This window comes from Schistocerca cancellata, chromosome 1 (genome assembly GCF_023864275.1).
Source record: "Schistocerca cancellata isolate TAMUIC-IGC-003103 chromosome 1, iqSchCanc2.1, whole genome shotgun sequence".
In the NCBI taxonomy this organism is placed as follows: domain Eukaryota; kingdom Metazoa; phylum Arthropoda; class Insecta; order Orthoptera; family Acrididae; genus Schistocerca; species Schistocerca cancellata.
Window position 1 is genome coordinate 552739675 of NC_064626.1, and position 18978 is coordinate 552758652.

General features: G+C 41.1%; 1 protein-coding gene across 1 annotated transcript in view; it reads left to right on the forward strand.

Moving 5' to 3' along the window:
- The window catches only part of LOC126180393 (uncharacterized), a 144698-nt gene that overhangs the window by 71785 nt on the left and 53935 nt on the right, over positions 1-18978 (forward strand). The window contains exons 8-16 of the mRNA XM_049924690.1: positions 1844-2031; positions 2119-2347; positions 5515-5610; positions 7526-7713; positions 7801-8029; positions 11190-11285; positions 14003-14190; positions 14278-14506; positions 17673-17768. Coding sequence (XP_049780647.1) covers positions 1844-2031; positions 2119-2347; positions 5515-5610; positions 7526-7713; positions 7801-8029; positions 11190-11285; positions 14003-14190; positions 14278-14506; positions 17673-17768 — 1539 coding nt within the window. The remainder of the gene's footprint in view (positions 1-1843; positions 2032-2118; positions 2348-5514; positions 5611-7525; positions 7714-7800; positions 8030-11189; positions 11286-14002; positions 14191-14277; positions 14507-17672; positions 17769-18978) is intronic.

Here is an 18978-nt window from a genome sequence, read left to right on the forward strand (position 1 = left end):
GTGTTATTGTAGTGTCGTCTGCTATAACAGGCGTGTTTAATCGGGCAGTTCATTTTCGAGTAGGTAGAAAAAGCCAGGAGCAAGTAGTGGGATAAATGTATTGGCACGTAGGTGGCTTAGGAATACAAGGAGCGATTGAAGATCTGTACCATTGAAATGTGCGCTCATTGGCGATTGTTTCATTTCAAACTATGGCCTAATTTCTAACTCACATTGTCCTACTCTGAATCATCGTGTGTCTAAAGCGCTACTCTCTTCCGTCTTTATTTTTGATTCTGTCTAACGAGTTAGGTCAAAAAAATCATTACTTTTGAGACAAGTACCAAAATGATTACATTTTATTTCAATATTACAAGTTGTTTACATATTTTCTTACAGGAATTTGTAGTAACTGGGCATGTGATATTACTTTCTGTTTCGACTTTGTAATGGGTTGTGAATAACAAATCAGGTTAAAAAGGCGTTGCTTTGGTTACAGGTGCGAAAAAGACTACACATTATATCAAAACGGCAAGTAATTTGCACATTTTTTATAGGCGTGAGCAATAACTGGACGTGAGATACACCGACTCAGGAAACTAAAATCGACTGAGGGTAGCACTATATATGTGTTGAGCTGGGCTGAATCGAAGTACCTAGCCGAAATTAAATCTATTGACAGATTAGGTTTCGCTGAGTGGTTTTTAGGGGCTACAGTATTTCGTATGTCTCCCGTGAAGAGGGATATAAGCTAGTGCGTTAAAAGGAAAAAATATTCCCAATTGTTTAGGACCATCGTTGCAATTTTTTTACTGTCTTAAAGCCACATAAGGAATATTATTAAAACATTGCTACAGAGTTTCCCTGATTTACTGTTTCTACTATCGGACTATAACTTACAAACAAATCATTTCTACTTATGTTGACTACTCTGACTCTCCCTCACCACTCCTGGCAATCTTCCTCAATACGTCACAAATTCTCTCCCCTCCGATGTTTACACACACATTACACAATAACCGTAGAAAGTTTGTACTCTTTCATCCCCTACGTCCATCTATTCCCAATGCACATAACATCACTTTCAGTGTATCTGAATGTAATCACTGAAATTGGGAAAACGTAAATTACATGAATCACTATTTCTACGCTAGATATGACTTAAATAACGGTGTAAGAAACCAGCAGTTATTATTTATCTTCGAGTCACTCGGTTATATCGTATAAATGTTTCACCTTTTATGTTATTTTGTGCCGATTTTTGTGTAATAAAAGCTATTAAAGCGAAGAGCGAAATATTTCTACTGACATAGGAGCAAGGAGGGTGAAAAGATAGTAAAGAAAAGGAAATAATTGTAATTTTTTTTACAATTTCGTTTTAAGTTGGTGTGATTGTGTCAGACTACAAATGTTTTTCAAAACAAAGAATCACCGTAGCCTCCAGATCTGTTCAGTATAATTTGTTTTAGTGGCTGCCATGCATTAGAAACTTATGTGTACTAGTACAAGCCACCCAAACAGAAAACAGGAAGTGCGAAACCAGTTGTTAACAATCATGCACTTTTCCTGTGTTTAGTACATAGTTATTCTATGACGAGAGGCATGGAATGATATGAATAATCAGATTATATGTTAGATGTATCTTATATATGTATTCTTATTTGTTAAACTGCACTCTGAAGGGAGGAAACATAGAGGCCGTATTTCGGCTAAGACTAGTTATGTATGCAAGCAGAATTGTAGTTTTCAGTGAGATGACGTGCTGGTGTAAATAAACATACATGATTTGGCAATGTACGAGAGGGCTAAAATAGAAACCAGCAGTAGCGATTCGCATTAACGAAGAGATATCGTATCTTCGCAGAGACCTCATGGATCCTGTCACGGAGTGCCCAGCTGACAGAAGAGCAGGAGCAGCAGGTGAATGACAGGCTGGAGGCCCTGGGTCTGCCGAGGAGCCGCTACACAGACACCCCACAGGATCCGCAACAGTGCACTGTCAGAGTCAGCACATGCGACAAGCCTGCAGTGTCCCAGTTTAACGCCTCTGAGGTAACACTCGACGTAGTTAACTCCATTTCAACAGCGGACCTGCGACTGTTGAGCAGATGCTGACACTGTGCTCCTGTCTGTGTGCAGTACCTGGGCGTGTGGTACGAGATCGCCAGGTTCGGACAGGCTCCCTTCGAGGCAGGCGCCCAGTGTGTCACGGCTGAATACTCACTGGCGGGCAACAACAATGTGACCGTACACAACAAGATGTACAACACGTCTGCAGGGGCCTTCAACGACATCATCGGCTGGGCCGAGATTGATGACCCTAGCTCTGGAGAGGCCAAACTCACAGTGCACTTCCCCGATGTACCAGGTGAGAATGGAGAATTTGGCAGAACAGAAATTTTTTGCTTAAATCGTAGTTACTTACTCTGCGCCAACTACACAACATCAAGTAAATGAAGTACTAAACACGATGCAGTACTCCTTCTACGGACGGGATTTTACTTTAAAACTTGATTATGTGGCTTCTTTCACAGCTGTAACAGATATGTTTAGTGGTGACCTTAATATTGTTAATACTGATTGCTAGCTTAGCCTATTTGACCTTGAGCGTGCAATGTATGTCATCAGTATTCTGATTGTATAAGGGGTCCACCAAGAATTCCTCTCCTGTGCCAATGTTCTCATCTCAGAGTAGCAATTACAGTCTATACCCTGAGTTATCTGCTATACATATTCCAGTCTCTGCTTCCCTCTACAGTTCCTATCCTCTACAACTCCCTCTAGTGATATGCAAGTTATTCTCTGATTGCTAAATAGATATCCTACGATCTTGTCCCTGCAGCATGATTCCTTTCTGTGCCGAGTCCACAGAGTACCTCTTCATTTCTTACCTTTTCAGGACACGTGATCTTCAACAGTCCTCCATAGTACGACATCTCAAATGCCTCGATTCTCGTCTGTTCCGGTTTTCACACAGTCAACCTTTCACTGCCAAACAATGCTCTACTCTATTCGTCCACTCTCAGAAATTTCTTCTTCAAATTTTGACCAATGTTTGATACGAGTAGACTTCTCGTGGCCAGGAATGCCCGTTTTGCAACTGCTAGTCTACTTTACATGTCCTCCTTGATCCGTCCATTATAGCTTATTTAGTTACCTAGGTTGCCGAATTCCTTACCTTCGTCTACTTCCTGATCCCCGGTTTCAATGTTAAGTGTGTTCTCTTTTTACTACTTCCCATTACTTTCGGCTTTCCCGACTTTACTCTCAGTCCACATTCTGCACTCTCTAACTGTCCTTTCTATTCAGCAGATGCATGAAATATGCTTCACTTTCATTCAGCTTAGCAATGTCATCAGCGAATCATGACACAGATATCCTTTCGCCTTTAATTTTAATCCCACTATTGAAACTTTCTTTCGTTTCCCGTCGTTGCTTCTTCGATATAGTGATTGAAGAGTAGAGGAAAAGACTACGTCCATGTCGTATTCCCTTTGTAATCCTAGCACTTTCTTCGTCTCGTGGTCAAACTTTTGCGCCTTGGTTACCGTATGTATTGTATATTACCCGTCTTTTCCAAACGCTTACACGTATTTCCCTTAGAACTTCGAACATCTTACACCATTTTACAATGTCGGACGCTTTTTCCAGGTCGACAAATTTATGACTGTATCTTGATTTTTCTTTACAATTGGCTGCATTTTCAACCGCAACGTCAGAACTTCCTCTCTGGTGTATTTACCTTTTCTGCAGTCAAACTGAGCGCCATCTAACACATCCTTAATATTCTTTCCCATTCTTCTATCTCTTACTCTTGTCACCAATCTGTATGCATGAGCTGTTAAGCTGACTGTGTGAGAACTCGCAGACTAGTCGGCACTTGTGATCTTGGGAATTGTAGGGTTGATGCTTCTTCCGAAAGTCTGTTGGTGTACCTCTCGTCTCATGTCTCGTTTTTCCTAATGCTGACTTCCCTATCTGTTAGGTGTCGACACCTGTTCATTATTCCATCACGACATCAGGGAAGTCTTCTTGCGATAGAGGCGTTCGTTGTAGTGTTTCCAGCTATCTGCTGTCTTCTTTGCGTTTAACAGTGGAATTCCCATTGCACTCTTAATTTACCACCCTTGCTTGGAATTCTGCTGAAGGTTGTTTTTACTTTTCTGTATGCTGAGTCAATCGTTTTGAAAATCATATCGTTTTCAATTTCTTCATATTTACGATGTAGAAATTTTCACTTTAACTTCCCTACACTTCCTCCCTATTTTTTCGTAAATGACTTGTATCTCTGTTTTCCAGAATTTCCCTGAACAGTGGATCAACTGAGGTTCTTATCCTGTTACTCATAGGTTCTTCACCGTTACCTTTCTTGTACGTATGTTTTTCTCACCAACTACTGTGATCGCCTTTTTTAAAGATTCATTGCACTTCAACTGAACTGCCTACTAACACATTCATTATCAGAGTATCTATAGCCTCCATGGCTTCAAGTTTATCTCTTCACTCCTTAGTACCTCCGTGTCTCAATTCTTTGTGCATTGATGTTCCTGACCAGTCTCTTAAACTTCAGCCTACTCTTCGTCATTACTAAATTATGATCTGATTCTGTATATGCTGCTGGGAACACCTTATAATCTAATATCTGGTTTCAGGATCTTTGCCTAAGAAAGATGTAGTCTAACTGGACTCCTCGTGTATCTCCCGGCCTTAACCTAGTATACCTCCTCCTCTTGTGATTCTTGAACATAGTTTTCACTGTTACTAGCTCAAATTCATTGAGTGTTTCTCCTTGTCATTCCTCCTACCCATTTCATATTCTCCTAGAACCCTCTCCTTAACTGCATTCCGGTCCCCCATGACAATAATATTTCATCCCCCTTTACGTAACGAATTACTCATTCAACATCATAATATACTTTCTCTTTATTTTTGCTTGCGTTGTTTGCATGTAAACCTGAACTATTGTTGTCGGTGTTAGTCTCCTATCGATTTTTATCACAACAACTAAAGCGCTGCACTTCTCACAGTGGCTCGATCTCTATCTTACCATCCCCTGCATTACGAATCATATCTCATTATACAATTTTCTGTTGCTGTTGATATTACCCCATACTCGTGTGACAATAAAACCTTGTCTGCTTTCCATGTCACCGCACTGACTCCCACTTTATTTAGACTGATCCTTATCATTTTCATTTTCCGATTTCCCGGCTTTTCTAGCACATTTTAAATTCTGAAATTTCCCGTCCAGATACGTAGAACGTTGCACTTTCGTTGGTTATTCAATATTTTTCTTTCGATCGCTGCTCCTTGGCAGTCTGTTCCTGGAGTTCTGAACGTTAGAACAGTCGACAATTTTCTACCATTAGAAAGATCACCACGACACGTTTCAGTCAAAAATAACTGTGACAGACTGTCAATAAGAAGCCAACAGTTTTCGTACATACCAAAGAAATATCTTTTAAAACTACAAGTAGCAGCTAAGCTGCATATATCTCTCGAAGCTCACTCAGTTCGGTTCCTTTGTGTTGACAGTGGCAGCTCCGTACTGGGTCTTGGACACAGACTACAAGAGCTACTCAATTGTCTGGGCCTGCAGGGAACCTACAGATGAAACTTCCAACATTACCGGTATGTACGCTGCAGCCGATAATATTGCAACACTAGCCAAGGTAGCAAACAAAAAACTCAATTTCTGGTAATACACAGTATAGTAATAATTGTGTATGAAGGATGGTGGAAGGATGTAATTAACGTGTGAAATCGACTTTTATTAGAAGTAAGTTTACTCTATTGTGGACTTTCTTTGAATATTTATGAGATGAAGGCGCCTGCTTGTTTTGTTATAGAGGGTTAGTCCAATGGTTTTTTTTAGTGTGTTAGGGGAAAGGACAGAATGTTTGTGGATGGTAAAGTTGTGGGCTTTTAGGTATCATAGGTTTTTAGGTATCATAGGTTACTACATTAGTCGAACATATTGCAGTATATCCGAATATGTAATGGAGGAGCTTGGTGCGTGGGAGGAGTCCATGGAAAGCAGTGTCACCCATATATTAGGGCTGGTGGGTCGGGCCAGGTGGCTGGGCCATATACACTGAGCAGCCAGAACATTGTGACCACCTACATAATAGTCGGTATGTCCACCTTTTGCACGGATAACAGCGGCGACGCGTCATGGCATGGAAGCAATGACGCCTTGGTAGGTCGCTGGGGGGAGTTGGCACCACAAGTTTCGGACAGAAACTATACTGTTTATTTGCATTGTGTATGTACTGTTGTAAATGTTTGTGGATGTGTTGAGCTGGGCTGAATCCAAGCGCCTAGCCGAAATTAAATATATTGGCAGATTAGGTTTCGCAGAGTGGTTTTTAGGGGCTACAGTATTTCGTATGTCTCCCGTGAACAGCCATAGAAGCTAGTGCGTTAAAAGGAAAAAATATTCCTAGTTGTTTAGGACCATCGTTGCAATTTCGTTACTGTCTTAAAGCCACATAAGAAATATTATTAAAACATTGCTACAGAGTTTCCCTGATTTACTGTTTCTACTATCGGACTATAACTTACAAACAAATCATTTCTACTTATGTTGACTACTCTGACTCTCCCTCACCACTCCTGGCAATCTTCCTCAATACGTCACAAATTCTCTCCCCTCCGATGTTTACACACACATTACACAATAACCGTAGAAAGTTTGTACTCTTTCATCCCCTACGTCCATCTATTCCCAATGCACATAACATCACTTTCAGTGTATCTGAATGTAATCACTGATTTTGGGAAAACGTAAATTACATGAATCACTATTTCTACGCTAGATATGACTTAAATAACGGTGTAAGAAACCAGCAGTTATTATTTATCTTCGAGTCACTCGCTTATATCGTATAAATGTTTCACCTTTTGTGATATTTTGTGCCGATTTTTGTGTAATAAAAGCTATTAAAGCGAAGAGCGAAATATTTCTACTGCTAAGGGCCAATTTGCCACACATAGGAGCGAGGAGGGTGAAAAGATAGTAAAGAAAAGGAAATAATTGTAATTTTTTTACATTTTCGTTTTAAATTGGTGTGATTGTGTCAGACTACAAATGTTTTTCAAAAGAAAGAATCACCCTATCCTCCAGATTTGTTCAGTACAATTTGTTTTAGTGGCTGCCATGTATTAGAAACTTATGTGTACTAGTACAAGCCACCCAAACAGAAAACAGGAAGTGCGAAACCAGTTGTTAACAATCATACACTTTTCCTGTGTTTAGTACACAGTTATTCTATGACGAGAGGCATGGAATGATATGAATAATCAGATTATATGTTAGATGTATCTTATAGATGTGTTCTTATTTGTTAAACTGCACTCTGAAGGGAGGAAACATAGAGGCCGTATTTCGGCTAAGACTAGTTATGTATGCAAGCAGAATTGTAGTTTTCAGTGAGATGACGTGCTGGTGTAAATAAACATACATGATTTGGCAATGTACGAGAGGGCTAAAATAGAAACCAGCAGTAGCGATTCGCATTAACGAAGAGATATCGTATCTTCGCAGAGACCTCATGGATCCTGTCACGGAGTGCCCAGCTGACAGAAGAGCAGGAGCAGCAGGTGAATGACAGGCTGGAGGCCCTGGGTCTGCCGAGGAGCCGCTACACAGACACCCCACAGGATCCACAACAGTGCACTGTCAGAGTCAGCACGTGCGACAAGCCTGCAGTGTCCCAGTTTAACGCCTCTGAGGTAACACTCGACGTAGTTAACTCCATTTCAACAGCGGACCTGCGACTGTTGAGCAGATGCTGACACTGTGCTCCTGTCTGTGTGCAGTACCTGGGCGTGTGGTACGAGATCGCCAGGTTCGGACAGGCTCCCTTCGAGGCAGGCGCCCAGTGTGTCACGGCTGAATACTCACTGGCGGGCGACAACAATGTGACCGTACACAACAAGATGTACAACACGTCTGCAGGGGCCTTCAACGACATCATCGGCTGGGCCGAGATTGATGACCCTAGCTCTGGAGAGGCCAAACTCACAGTGCACTTCCCCAATGTACCAGGTGAGAATGGAGAATTTGGCAGAACAGAAATTATTTGCTTAAATCGTAGTTACTTACTCTGCGCCAACTACACAACATCAAGTAAATGAAGTACTAAACACGATGCAGTACTCCTTCTACGGACGGGATTTTACTTTAAAACTTGATTATGTAGCTTCTTTCACAGCTGTAACAGATATGTTTAGTGGTGACCTTAATATTGTTAATACTGACTGCTAGCTTAGACTATTTGACCTTGAGCGTGCAATGTATGTCATCAGTATTCTGATTGTATAAGGGGTCCACCAAGAATTCCTCTCCTGTGCCAATGTTCTCATCTCAGAGTAGCAATTACAGTCTATACCCTGAGTTATCTGCTATACATATTCCAGTCTCTGCTTCCCTCTACAGTTCCTATCCTCTACAACTCCCTCTAGTGATATGCAAGTTATTCTCTGATTGCTAAATAGATATCCTACGATCTTGTCCCTGCAGCATGATTCCTTTCTGTGCCGAGTCCACAGAGTACCTCTTCATTTCTTACCTTTTCAGGACACGTGATCTTCAACAGTCCTCCATAGTACGACATCTCAAATGCTTCGATTCTCGCCTGTTCCGGTTTTCACACAGTCAACCTTTCACTACCAAACAATGCTCTGCTCTATACGTCCACTCTCAGAAATTTCTTCTTCAAATTTTGACCAATGTTTGATACGAGTAGACTTCTCGTGGCCAGGAGTGCCCGTTTTGCAGCTGCTAGTCTACTTTACATCTCCTCCTTGATCCGTCCATTATAGCTTATTTAGTTACCTAGGTTGCCGAATTCCTTACCTTCGTCTACTTCCTGATCCCCGGTTTCAATGTTAAGCGTGTTCTCTTTTTACTACTTCCCATTACTTTCGGCTTTCCCGACTCAGTCCACATTCTGCACTCTCTAACTGTCCTTTCTATTCAGCAGATGCATGAAATATGCTTCACTTTCATTCAGCATAGCAATGTCATCAGCGAATCATGACACAGATATCCTTTCGCCTTTAATTTTAATCCCACTATTGAAACTTTCTTTCGTTTCCCGTCGTTGCTTCTTCGATATAGTGATTGAAGAGTAGAGGAGAAGACTACGTCCATGTCGTATTCCCTTTGTAATCCTAGCACTTTCTTCGTCTCGTGGTCAAACTTTTGCGCCTTGGTTACCGTATGTATTGTATATTACCCGTCTTTTCCAAACGCTTACACGTATTTCCCTTAGAACTTCGAACATCTTACACCATTTTACAATGTCGGACGCTTTTTCCAGGTCGACAAATTTATGACTGTATCTTGATTTTTCTTTACAATTGGCTGCATTTTCAACCGCAACGTCAGAACTTCCTCTCTGGTGTATTTACCTTTTCTGCAGTCAAACTGAGAGCCATCTAACACATCCTTAATATTCTTTCCCATTCTTCTATCTCTTACTCTTGTCACCAATCTGTATGCATGAGCTGTTAAGCTGACTGTGTGAGAACTCGCAGACTAGTCGGCACTTGTGATCTTGGGAATTGTAGGGTTGATGCTTCTTCCGAAAGTCTGTTGGTGTACCTCTCGTCTCATGTCTCGTTTTTCCTAATGCTGACTTCCCTATCTGTTAGGTGTCGACACCTGTTCATTATTCCATCACGACATCAGGGAAGTCTTCTTGCGATAGAGGCGTTCGTTGTAGTGTTTCCAGCTATCTGCTGTCTTCTTTGCGTTTAACAGTGGAATTCCCATTGCACTCTTAATTTACCACCCTTGCTTGGAATTCTGCTGAAGGTTGTTTTTACTTTTCTGTATGCTGAGTCAATCGTTTTGAAAATCATATCGTTTTCAATTTCTTCATATTTACGATGTAGAAATTTTCACTTTAACTTCCCTACACTTCCTCCCTATTTTTTCGTAAATGACTTGTATCTCTGTTTTCCAGAATTTCCCTGAACAGTGGATCAACTGAGGTTTTTATCCTGTTACTCATAGGTTCTTCACCGTTACCTTTCTTGTACGTATGTTTTTCTCACCAACTACTGTGATCGCCTTTTTTAAAGATTCATTGCACTTCAACTGAACTGCCTACTAACACATTCATTATCAGAGTATCTATAGCCTCCATGGCTTCAAGTTTATCTCTTCACTCCTTAGTACCTCCGTGTCTCAATTCTTTGTGCATTGATGTTCCTGACCAGTCTCTTAAACTTCAGCCTACTCTTCGTCATTACTAAATTATGATCTGATTCTGTATATGCTGCTGGGAACACCTTATAATCTAATATCTGGTTTCAGGATCTTTGCCTAAGAAAGATGTAGTCTAACTGGACTCCTCGTGTATCTCCCGGCCTTAACCTAGTATACCTCCTCCTCTTGTGATTCTTGAACATAGTTTTCACTGTTACTAGCTCAAATTCATTGAGTGTTTCTCCTTGTCATTCCTCCTACCCATTTCATATTCTCCTAGAACCCTCTCCTTAACTGCATTCCGGTCCCCCATGACAATAATATTTCATCCCCCTTTACGTAACGAATTACTCATTCAACATCATAATATACTTTCTCTTTATTTTTGCTTGCGTTGTTTGCATGTAAACCTGAACTGTTGTTGTCGGTGTTAGTCTCCTATCGATTTTCATCAGAACAACTAAAGCGCTGCACTTCTCACAGTGGCTCGATCTCTATCTTACCATCCCCTGCATTACGAATCATATCTCATTATACAATTTTCTGTTGCTGTTGATATTACCCCGTACTCGTGTGACAATAAAACCTTGTCTGCTTTCCATGTCACCGCACTGACTCCCACTTTATTTAGACTGATCCTTATCATTTTCATTTTCCGATTTCCCGGCTTTTCTAGCACATTTTAAATTCTGAAATTTCCCGTCCAGATACGTAGAACGTTGCACTTTCGTTGGTTATTCAATATTTTTCTTTCGATCGCTGCTCCTTGGCAGTCTGTTCCTGGAGTTCTGAACGTTAGAACAGTCGGCAATTTTCTACCATTAGAAAGATCACCATGACACGTTTCAGTCAAAAATAACTGTGACAGACTGTCAATAAGAAGCCAACAGTTTTCGTACATACCAAAGAAATATCTTTTAAAACTACAAGTAGCAGCTAAGCTGCATATATCTCTAGAAGCTCACTCAGTTCTGTTCCTTTGTGTTGACAGTGGCAGCTCCGTACTGGGTCTTGGACACAGACTACAAGAGCTACTCAATTGTCTGGGCCTGCAGGGAACCTACAGATGAAACTTCCAACATTACCGGTATGTACGCTGCAGCCGATAATATTGCAACACTAGCCAAGGTAGCAAACAAAGAAACTCAATTTCTGGTAATACACAGCATAGTAATAAGTGTGTATGAAGGATGGTGGAAGGATGTAATTAACATGTGAAATCGACTTTTATTAGAAGTAAGTTTACTCTACTGTGGGCTTTCTTTGAATATTTATGAGATGAAGGAGCCTGCTTGTTTTGTTATAGAGGGTTAGTCCAGTGGTTTTTTTTAGTGTGTTAGGGGAAAGGACAGATTGTTTGTGGATGGTAAAGTTGTGGGCTTTTAGGTATCATAGGTTTTTAGGTATCATAGGTTACTACATTAGTCGAACATATTGCAGTATATCCGAATATGTAATGGAGGAGCTTGGTGCGTGGGAGGAGTCCATGGAAAGCAGTGTCACCGATATATTAGGGCTGGTGGGTCGGGCCAGGTGGCTGGGCCATATACACTGAGCAGCCAGAACATTGTGACCACCTACATAATAGCCGGTATGTCCACCTTTTGCACGGATAACAGCGGCGACGCGTCATGGCATGGAAGCAATGACGCCTTGGTAGGTCGCTGGGGGGAGTTGGCACCACAAGTTTCGGACAGAAACTATACTGTTTATTTGCATTGTGTATGTACTGTTGTAAATGTTTGTGGATGTGTTGAGCTGGGCTGAATCCAAGGGCCTAGCCGAAATTAAATATATTGGCAGATTAGGTTTCGCAGAGTGGTTTTTAGGGGCTACAGTATTTCATATGTCTCCCGTGAACAGGCATAGAAGCTAGTGCGTTAGATGAGAAAGTGCTGTGTCGCTAGGGTTCGGAAAGTTCATGGTGCAATGTCAATGCATGTATTTGAGTTTTATGGAGAGTGTTATTGTAGTGTCGTCTGCTATAATAGGCGTGTTTAATCGGGCAGTTCATTTTCGAGTAGGTATAAAAAGCCAGGAGCAAGTAGTGGGATAATTGTATTGGCACGTAGGTGGCTTAGGAATACAAGGAGCGATTGAAGGTCTGTACCATTGAAATGTGCGCTCATTGGCGATTGTTTCATTTCAAACTATGGCCTAATTTCTAACTCACATTGTCCTACTCTGAATCATCGTGTGTCTAAAGCGCTACTCTCTTCCGTCTTTATTTTTGATTCTGTCTAACGAGTTAGGTCAAAAAAATCATTACTTTTGAGACAAGTACCAAAATGATTACATTTTATTTCAATATTACAAGTTGTTTACATATTTTCTTACAGGAATTGGTAGTAACTGGGCATGTGATTTTACTTTCTGTTTCGACTTTGTAATGAGTTGTGAATAACAAATCAGGTTAAAAAGGCGTTGCTTTGGTTACAGGTGCGAAAAAGACTACACATCATATCAAAACGGCAAGTAATTTGCACATTTTTTATAGGCGTGAGCAATAACTGGACGTGAGATACACCGACCCAGGAAACTAATATAGACTGAGGATAGCACTATATATGTGTTGAGCTGGGCTGAATTGAAGTACCTAGCCGAAATTAAATCTATTGGCAGATTAGGTTTCGCTGAGTGGTATTTAGGGGCTACAGTATTTCGTATGTCTCCCGTGAACAGCCATAGAAGCTAGTGCGTTAAAAGGAAAAAATATTCCCAATTGTTTAGGACCATCGTTGCAACTTCGTTACTGTCTTAAAGCCACATAAGGAATATTATTAAAACATTGCTACAGAGTTTCCCTGATTTACTGTTTCTACTATCGGACTATAACTTACAAACAAATCATTTCTACTTATGTTGACTACTCTGACTCTCCCTCACCACTCCTGGCAATCTTCCTCAATACGTCACAAATTCTCTCCCCTCCGATGTTTACACACACATTACACAATAACCGTAGAAAGTTTGTACTCTTTCATCCCCTACGTCCATCTATTCCCAATGCACATAACATCACTTTCAGTGTATCTGAATGTAATCACTGAAATTGGGAAAACGTAAATTACATGAATCACTATTTCTACGCTAGATATGACTTAAATAACGGTGTAAGAAACCAGCAGTTATTATTTATCTTCGAGTCACTCGCTTATATCGTATAAATGTTTCACCTTTTATGTTATTTTGTGCCGATTTTTGTGTAATAAAAGCTATTAAAGCGAAGAGCGAAATATTTCTACTGACATAGGAGCAAGGAGGGTGAAAAGATAGTAAAGAAAAGGAAATAATTGTAATTTTTTTTACAATTTCGTTTTAAGTTGGTGTGATTGTGTCAGACTACAAATGTTTTTCAAAACAAAGAATCACCGTAGCCTCCAGATCTGTTCAGTATAATTTGTTTTAGTGGCTGCCATGCATTAGAAACTTATGTGTACTAGTACAAGCCACCCAAACAGAAAACAGGAAGTGCGAAACCAGTTGTTAACAATCATGCACTTTTCCTGTGTTTAGTACATAGTTATTCTATGACGAGAGGCATGGAATGATATGAATAATCAGATTATATGTTAGATGTATCTTATAGATGTGTTCTTATTTGTTAAACTGCACTCTGAAGGGAGGAAACATAGAGGCCGTATTTCGGCTAAGACTAGTTATGTATGCAAGCAGAATTGTAGTTTTCAGTGAGATGACGTGCTGGTGTAAGTAAACATACATGATTTGGCAATGTACGAGAGGGCTAAAATAGAAACCAGCAGTAGAGATTCGCATTAACGAAGAGATATCGTATCTTCGCAGAGACCTCATGGATCCTGTCACGGAGTGCCCAGCTGACAGAAGAGCAGGAGCAGCAGGTGAATGACAGGCTGGAGGCCCTGGGTCTGCCGAGGAGCCGCTACACAGACACGCCACAGGATCCACAACAGTGCACTGTCAGAGTCAGCAAGTGCGACAAGCCTGCAGTGTCCCAGTTTAACGCCTCTGAGGTAACACTCGACGTAGTTAACTCCATTTCAACAGCGGACTTGTGACTGTTGAGCAGATGCTGACACCGTGCTCCTGTCTGTGTGCAGTACCTGGGCGTGTGGTACGAGATCGCCAGGTTCGGACAGGCTCCCTTCGAGGCAGGCGCCCAGTGTGTCACGGCTGAATACTCACTGGCGGGCGACAACAATGTGACCGTACACAACAAGATGTACAACACGTCTGCAGGGGCCTTCAACGACATCATCGGCTGGGCCGAGATTGATGACCCTAGCTCTGGAGAGGCCAAACTCACAGTGCACTTCCCCAATGTACCAGGTGAGAATGGAGAATTTGGCAGAACAGAAATTATTTGCTTAAATCGTAGTTACTTACTCTGCTCCAACTACACAACATCAAGTAAATGAAGTACTAAACACGATGCAGTACTCCTTCTACGGACGGGATTTTACTTTAAAACTTGATTATGTGGCTTCTTTCACAGCTGTAACAGATATGTTTAGTGGTGACCTTAATATTGTTAATACTGACTGCTAGCTTAGCCTATTTGACCTTGAGCGTGCAATGTATGTCATCAGTATTCTGACTATATAAGGGGTCCACCAAGAATTCCTCTCCTGTGCCAATGTTCTCATCTCATAATAGCAATCGCAGTCTATACCCTCAGTTATCTGCTATACGTATTCCAGTCTCTGCTTCCCTCTACAGTTCCTATCCTCTACAACTCCCTCTAGTGATATGCAAGTTATTCTCTGATTGCTAGATAGTTAACCTACGATCTTGTCCCTACAGCCTGATTCTTTTCTGTGCCGAGTCCACAGAGTACCTCTTCATTTCTTACCTTTTCAGGACACGTGATCTTCAACAGTCCTCCATAGTTCGACATCTCAAATGCTTCGATTCTCGCCTGTTCCGGTTTTCACACAGTCAACCTTTCACTACCAAACAATGCTCTGCTCTATACGTCCACTCTGAGAAATATCTTCTTCAAATTTTCACCAATGTTTGATACGAGTAGACTTCTCGTGGCCAGGAATGCCCGTTTTGCAACTGCTAGTCTGCTTTACATGTCCTCTTTGATCCGTCCATTATAGCTTATTTAGTTACCTAGGTTGCCGAATTCCTTACCTTCGTCTACTTCCTGATCCCCGGTTTCAATGTTAAGTGTGTTCTCTTTTTACTACTTCCCATTACTTTCGGCTTTCCCGACTTTACTCTCAGTCCACATTTTGCACTCTCTAACTGTCTTTTCTATTCAGCAGATGCATGAAATATGCTTCACTTTCACTCAGCATAGCAATGTCATCAGCGAGTCATGACACTGATATCCTTTCACCTTTAATTTTAATCCCACTATTGAAACTTCCTTTCGTTTCCAGTCGTTGCTTCTTCGATATAGTGATTGAAGAGTAGAGGAAAAGACTACGTCCATCTCGTATTCCCTTTTTAATCCGAGCACTTTCTTCGTCTCGTGGTCAAACTTTTGCGCCTTGGTTACCGTATGTATTGTATATTACACGTCTTTTCCTAACGCTTACACGTATTTCCCTTGGAATTTCGAACATCTTACACCATTTTACAATGTCGGACGCTTTTTCCAGGTCGACAAATTTATGACTGTATCTTGATTTTTCTTTACAATTGGCTGCATTTTCAACCGCAACGTCAGAACTTCCTCTCTGGTGTCTTCACCTTTTCTGCAGTCAAACTGAGCGCCATCTAACACATCCTTAATATTCTTTCCCATTCTTCTATGTCTTACTCTTGTCACCAATTTGTATGCATGGGCTGTTAAGCTGACTGTGTGAGAACTCGCAGACTTGTCAGCACTTGTGATCTTGGGAATTGTAGGGTTGATGCTTCTTCCGAAAGTCTGTTGGTGTACCTCTCGTCTCATGTCTCGTTTTTCCTAATGCTGACTTCCCTATCTGTTAGGTGTCGACACCTGTTCATTATTCCATCACGACATCAGGGAAGTCCTCTTGTGATAGAGGCGTTCGTTGTAGTGTTTCCAGCTATCTGCTGTCTTCTTTGCGTTTAACAGTGGAATTCCCATTGCACTCTTAATTTACCACCCTTGCTTGGAATTCTGCTGAAGGTTGTTTTTACTTGTCTGCATGCTGAGTCAATCGTTTTGAAAATCATATCGTTTTCAATTTCCTCATATTTGCGATGTAGAAATTTTCTCCTTAACTTCCCTACACTTCCTCCCTATTTTTTCGGAAGTGACTTGTATCTCTGTTTTCCAGAATTTCCCTGAACAGTGGATCAACTGAGGTTTTTATCCTGTTACTCATAGGTTCTTCACCGTTACCTTTCTTGTACGTATGTTGTTCTCACCAACTTCTGTGATCGCCTTTTTTAAAGATTCATTGCACTTCAACTGAACTGCCTAGTAACACATTCATTATCAGAGTATCTATAGCCTCCATGGCTTCAAGTTTATCTCTTCACTCCTTAGTACCTCCGTGTCTCAATTCTTTGTGCATTGATGTTCCTGACCAGTTTTTTAAATTTCAGCCTACTCTTCGTCATTACTAAATTATGATCTGTTTCTGTATATGCTGCTGGGAACACCTTGTAATCTAATATCTGGTTTCAGGATCTTTGCCTGAGGAAGATGTAGTGTAACTGGACTCTTCGTGTATCTCCTGGCCTTTTTCTAGTATACCTCCTCGTCTTGTGATTCTTGAACATAGTTTTCACTGTTACTAGCTGAAATTCATTGACTGTTTTTCCTTGTCATTCCTTCTACCCATCTCATATTCTCCTATAACCCCTCCTTAACTGCATTCCGGTCCCCCATGACAATAATATTTCATAACCCTTTACGTAATGAATTAGTCATTCAACATCATAATATACTTTCTCTTTATTTTTGCTTGCATTGTTTGCATGTAAACCTGAACTATTGTTGTCGGTGTTAGTCTCCTATCGATTTTTATCAGAACAACTAACGCGCTGCACTTCTCACAGTGGCTCGATCTCTATCTTACCCTCCCATGCATTACGAATCATACCTCATTATACAATTTTCTGTTGCTGTTGATATTACCCCGTACTCGTGTGACAATAAACTCTTGTCTGCCTTCCATGTCACCGCACTGACTCCCACTATATTTAGCCTGATCCTTATCATTTTCATTTTCCGATTTCCCGGCTTTTCTAGCACATTTTAAATTCTGAAATTTCCGGTCCCGATATGTAGAACGTTGCACTTTCCTTGGTTATTCAATATTTTTCTTTCGATTGATGCTCCTTGGCAGTCTTTTCCTGGAGTTCTGAACGTTAGAACAGTCGGCAATTTTGTACCATTAGAAAGATCACCATGACACTTTTCAGTCAAAAATAACTGTAACAGACTGTCAATAAGAAGCCATCAGTTTTCGTACATACCAAAGAAATAACTTTTAAAACTACAAGTAGCAGCTAAGCTGCATATATCTCTAGAAGCTCACTCAGTTCTGTTCCTTTGTGTTGACAGTGGCAGCTCCGTACTGGGTCTTGGACACAGACTACAAGAGTTACTCAATTGTCTGGGCCTGCAGGGAACCTACAGATGAAACTTCCAACATTACCGGTATGTACGCTGCAGCCGCTAATGTTGCAACACTAGCCAAGGTAGCAAACAAAGAAACTCAATTTCTGGTAATACACAGTATAGTAATAAGTGTGTATGAAGGATGGTGGAAGGATGTAATTAACATGTGAAATCGACTTTTATTAGAAGTAAGTTTACTCTATTGTGGACTTTCTTTGAATATTTATGAGATGAAGGCGCCTGCTTGTTTTGTGATTGAGGGTTAGTCCAATGGTTTTTTTTAGTGTGTTAGGGGAAAGGACAGAATGTTTGTGGATGGTAAAGTTGTGGGCTTTTAGGTATCATAGGTTTTTAGGTATCATAGGTTACTACATTAGTCGAACATATTGCAGTATATCCGAATACGTAATGGAGGAGCTTGGTGCGTGGGAGGAGTCCGTGGAAAGCAGTGTCGCCCATATATTAGGGCAGGTGGGTCGGGCCAGGTGGCTGGGGCATTTACACTGAGCAGCCAGAACATTGTGACCACCTACATAATAGCCGGTATGTCCACCTTTTGCACGGATAACAGCGGCGACGCGTCATGGCATGGAAGCAATGACGCCTTGGTAGGTCGCTGGGGGGAGTTGGCACCACAAGTTTCGGACAGAAACTATACTGTTTATTTGCATTGGGTATGTACTGTTGTAAATGTTTGTGGATGTGTTGAGCTGGGCTGAATCCAAGGGCCTAGCCGAAATTAAATATATTGGCAGATTAGGTTTCGCAGAGTGGTTTTTAGGGGCTACAGTATTTCATATGTCTCCCGTGAACAGGCATAGAAGCTAGTGCGTTAGATGAGAAAGTGCTGTGTTGCTAGGGTTCGGAAAGTTCATGGTGCAAAGTCAATGCATGTATTTGAGTTCTATGGAGAGTGTTATTGTAGTGTCGTCTGCTATAACAGGCGTGTTTAATCGGGCAGTTCATTTTCGAGTAGGTATAAAAAGCCAGGAGCAAGTAGTGGGATAATTGTATTGGCACGTAGGTGGCTTAGGAATACAAGGAGCGATTGAAGATCTGTACCATTGAAATGTGCGCTCATTGGCGATTGTTTCATTTCAAACTATGGCCTAATTTCTAACTCACATTGTCCTACTCTGAATCATCGTGTGTCTAAAGCGCTACTCTCTTCCGTCTTTATTTTTGATTCTGTCTAACGAGTTAGGTCAAAAAAATCATTACTTTTGAGACAAGTACCAAAATGATTACA